The sequence below is a fragment of the Poecilia reticulata genome, unplaced genomic scaffold (assembly GCF_000633615.1).
Source record: "Poecilia reticulata strain Guanapo unplaced genomic scaffold, Guppy_female_1.0+MT scaffold_190, whole genome shotgun sequence".
NCBI lineage: Eukaryota > Metazoa > Chordata > Actinopteri > Cyprinodontiformes > Poeciliidae > Poecilia > Poecilia reticulata.
The window spans coordinates 427,380-431,719 of NW_007615019.1; the positions used below are offsets into that span (position 1 = coordinate 427,380).

At 50.6% G+C, this 4,340-nt stretch overlaps 1 protein-coding gene across 1 annotated transcript in view; it reads left to right on the top strand.

Annotated features, from left to right (window-relative positions):
• Nucleotides 1-4,340, top strand: part of LOC103460173 (receptor-type tyrosine-protein phosphatase mu-like) — a 97,680-nt gene that overhangs the window by 33,374 nt on the left and 59,966 nt on the right. Inside the window, exons 3-4 of the mRNA XM_017303119.1 lie at nucleotides 3,406-3,573; nucleotides 3,651-3,760. Of these exons, the coding sequence (XP_017158608.1) occupies nucleotides 3,406-3,573; nucleotides 3,651-3,760 (278 nt within the window). The remainder of the gene's footprint in view (nucleotides 1-3,405; nucleotides 3,574-3,650; nucleotides 3,761-4,340) is intronic.

Consider the following 4,340-nt stretch of genomic DNA (forward strand, 5'->3'; position numbering starts at 1 on the left):
CATACACACACACACACACACCCACACACACACAGCGCTCCCTGGATGCCTCTGTGGGTTCAGGGTATATTAATATTTCTAATAGGCCTGTTATCAGCTCACTGCCAGCTGTACACAACAAACACACACACACACTCTGTGAAGCTGCAAGGCAAATATAAACACACACACACACTCGGCCTGGCTGTGCGTCGTGTGATAACTCCCACAATGCATTTCAGTGTCAAAGAGACCTGGAGGTCAAAAACACTTTTCAGCGTGTGTGTCGAGTTAAACACAAACACACACGTTCTGGCTTTAAAGTGAAAACCGATAACACACACACACACACACCCAGCTGCAGGTAAGCGGTGTTTAAAGGTGAGTCGGGCCGAGCAACAGGAAGAAGCTGATTCTTCATGAATAATACACACCGTGTGTGTGTGTGAAAGTTGTTGTTGTTGGGTTAAGGAGTGTGTGAAAGGGTTTATCAGCGTGTCGCACGCTGCTGCACATTCTGCTGCAGAATGCGACGGCCTCAGAATCACTCAGCCAATCAGGCGAGAGCTCGCTGCCTCCCCATTGGCTGCTTTGATCTGTGCTGTTCTCTAACTGGTCCACTGAGTTCTGCCACACATGGGTCCGCTCCAGCTAATCACACTGTCTGGCCCCATGTGGGACCCATGTGGGACCCATCTGTGTCTGTTTAATCTGTATTTGCTGCTTTGCTGATGATTTCCATGTTTATCTTCCCATTGGTCAGAGAGCATTGCATTGTCTAAGCTGGCTAGCTCAGGCTAACAGATGTGTCGGCTACTGGCTCCGCCCTCTTTACCTGGCTGCTGTTTGGACACGCCCCCTGACAGCATCCTAGCCAGAATGTCACTGCTGCAGAGCCTGAAGCTTCTGCTGCTCTGCTGCGTCTGCATCGCATGAGGCCCTCAGAGTTCTTTTCCTACCGAGCTGAGCGCAACTCCTGTAAATGGACCCCGTCCAAGGTCCTCCTTCCATCTAACTTTCCATTAGACACATTGCAGCAAAGCTAGCCCTGTTGTCCTGGAAACAGCCAATCGTAGACTCTTACCTTCCCATGAAGTTCTGATTGGTCGACTCTGCAGAGAGATGGTGACCTCTCTGTGACCTCTGTAGCTCAGGACCGTGACCTCTCTGTGACCTCCCCTCAGGGCTGAGTTCTGAGTGCTGTTAGATAACTGGTCACTGGTCAGAAGCTGAAGGGATAACTAGCTTATTTGTTATCCCCAGTTCATGAAGGCTTTACTGGTTTATACTGGTTTTGGAATCAGAGTGTAGTGAATGAATGTGACTGCGCCTTTAAACTGAAGATCAGTTTGATGTTTTCAGAAATTTAAGCTTTCAATCAGCTCCTGAAATAAATCCCTGAGAGCAGGAAGGCAGGACACACACACACACACACACACACACACACACACACACACACACACACACACTTCCTGCTGGTATGTGTGTCAGTAAATCTCCTCAATGCGTTGCAGCTGCCTCTCCTCACGTCTCGATACAACTCTGGTAATAGAATTACGCCTCCATCTGTGTGTGTGTGTGTGTGTGTGTGTGTGTGTGTGTGTGTGTGTGTGTGTGTGTGACAGAGAGAGTGAGCTGGCTCTGCTGGGATTGGCTTGGAACTGGTAGTACTCAGCTGTGATTGGCTGACAGGTGAGAAAGGGGCGGGAGGGGAAGGAGGCAGCTGTTGGTGTTTGTTCCTCCGCCCTGATTGGTCGACCGGGTCATGAACCCACTGATGATGGAGGTCTTCGTTGGATGAAGAAGGGTCCATTGCAGCTCCTTCAGAACCACCTGATGGTTCTGGACCGGATCCGAACCAAGCAGAACTCTCTGAGCGTCTGGGCTGAACAGGCTGGACCGAACCACAGGGAGCCAATCAGAACCAGAACATTCCCATGTGAATGAGCTCATTGGAACCCATCAGAACCAAAGATTTTGTTCTTCATCAGTCCTCCTCTTCCTCCCTCCACTGTGATTAAAGCTCTTGTTTTTCTAATCGATTCTCCTCAAGGGCTATTGATCTGCTGACACACACACACACACACACACACACACACACACACACACACACACACACACACACAGAGTCCTGTTAGCGGTGGACCAGCCAATCGGTCTCAGATTGGAGAATCGTCAGTTTGAGGCTGGAGGTCGATCCGGTTCTGAACTCTGACAGACCCCTGCAGAGAGGAAAACCATCTGCTTCCTGGCCGGGTTTGACAGAACCCGCTCCAACCCGACCTGCAGGAGGCTCCTGTGGTCCAGAACCCAGTAGATGTAATCAGACGGGTTCTGATGAGGTAGAACTTAGATTGCTGGGTTAGCTGGTTTCGGTCCAAACTTTAAGCTGCCAGAGGCGTACTGAAAGCCCTGAACCATGGAGGCTTAGCCCCGCCCACCAACACTGGAGGCTTAGCCCCGCCCACCAACACTGGAGGCTTAGCCCCGCCCACCAACACTGGAGGCTTAGCCCCGCCCACCAACACTTGAGGGGAAGCCTCACCTGTCATCATGGAAAAATAATATATAATAATAAAATCATTTATAAAGATATATTTTCTAACACCCTTGTCCCTTAGTGGGTCAGCAGATGATGCTGCCTGTCCAGCTAACGGTCCGGGCGAGAGGCGGGGTCACCTGGACAGGGTCACCTGGACAGGTCGCTAGTCTGTGTCATACGACAGTGAATCAGTTAATTAACAAGTTTATTAATATGTTTACTAAAAATAGATTCATATTTATTTAGTCCGAAGGTTAAATTAATTTTACTGCAAATCAACAACAAAATGGGGAACAAAACAGGTTCTGGCTCCGGGGGTCCAGTCTTTAATCTCTTGGACTGATCGGATCACAACCACTTCTGGCCAGGTGAGATTCGTCTCCGGGGCAACAGGACTGACAGCCCCACAGCCGTCTTCGTGCCGCAGGCCGCTCTCTCCTCCGGTTGCCATGGAGACGCCCTTCAACCCACACAGCGAGTTTACAAAGTGGGAATGATTTAAATTTCACAGAAACTTTGCAAAGCGACCTGCAGCGGCGAAGCGTCTGACTGACGGCTGTAGCCGGGTTGGCAGCGTCGGCGCACACTAATGAGGGCGTGCACGTGCACGTGCACAGGCACCAGGGGCTTTTATTCTGAAGTCTTCCAATTAAACCAGCAGTTTGAGTCTCGGGCAGCAGATGAATTATTGATTTTCTGCTTTAATTCGCCATCGTCTTTTTGTAGATCAGGCTTTTAATCTGAAAGTTTTGTGCTGGCTATAACTTTTATTTTGACAGTGATGTTTAGCAGGTTAACCAGGAGCCTCCGGGTGGAATCAGTCTGGGGACCTGGGCTTTGATTGTGAAGGTCCACGGGCTTTTATTTTGTTATTTCACCTCCAGGTTCTTCCTTCCTGTTTGTGAACACATCGGGTCGCTACAGCGGCCAGCGCGCCCAGCTGCTGCTGCCGCCGCTCCGCGAGAACGACACGCACTGCCTCAGCTTCCAGTTCTACCAGGCGGGGGGCCGCGRGGGGGCCGCGCCCGCCACACTCAACGTCTATGTTACAGGTACGGAGGGCGGGGCTGTCTGTGGGCGGGGCTATGGATGTGTGGGTGCAGCTCTCAGGTGTGTCTCTTATCTACAGAGAACAACAGCCCTCTGGGAGTTCCTGTCATTAACTCTTCTGGCCCCGCCTACCACATCTGGAAAGGGGTGGAGCTTGCTGTATCCACTTTCTGGCCAAATCACTACCAGGTAAAACACACACCTGGTCTACAGGCTCTCCGTGTTTCTGATGACGTAGCACCAACGTCACGCAGCGGGTCTCTTTTACAGACACAATATGGATCATATCCTAAATATACACGTACTTCTCTAGATACCTCGTCTGTTCCAGCTTATTTAGGCCGTTAGCTATTCGCTGTGATCCATTTTGCTCTGTTTGGTCAGAAATCCGCTTCCTGACCTCCATCTGCATTTCGCACGTCATCAGGGTCACGTGTCTGAAACACAACTGGTTCCCTTTGGGTCGTAGGCAGGGGTGAAAGCAGGGGCACGGCAGGTGCTGCTACCCCTAAAGGATTTAGTGGGGCTGCGCAGTACCTGCTAGAGGAGCGGCTGTCTGCTGTAAAGAATCAGCCGTGACTGATTCGTTTTTCCAGAACAATCTAAAACACGACTTAGTCAGTTAATAAACAGCTTTTTTCCCATTTCATATTGTTTCTGAACTCTGTGCCAGAGCAGCGGAGCAACATGTGGATCTCAGCATCAGGTGGCAAACTGAACCAGCAGGAGGCTGAGAGCAGCAGGTCCTCTGATTGGCTGAGAGCAGCAG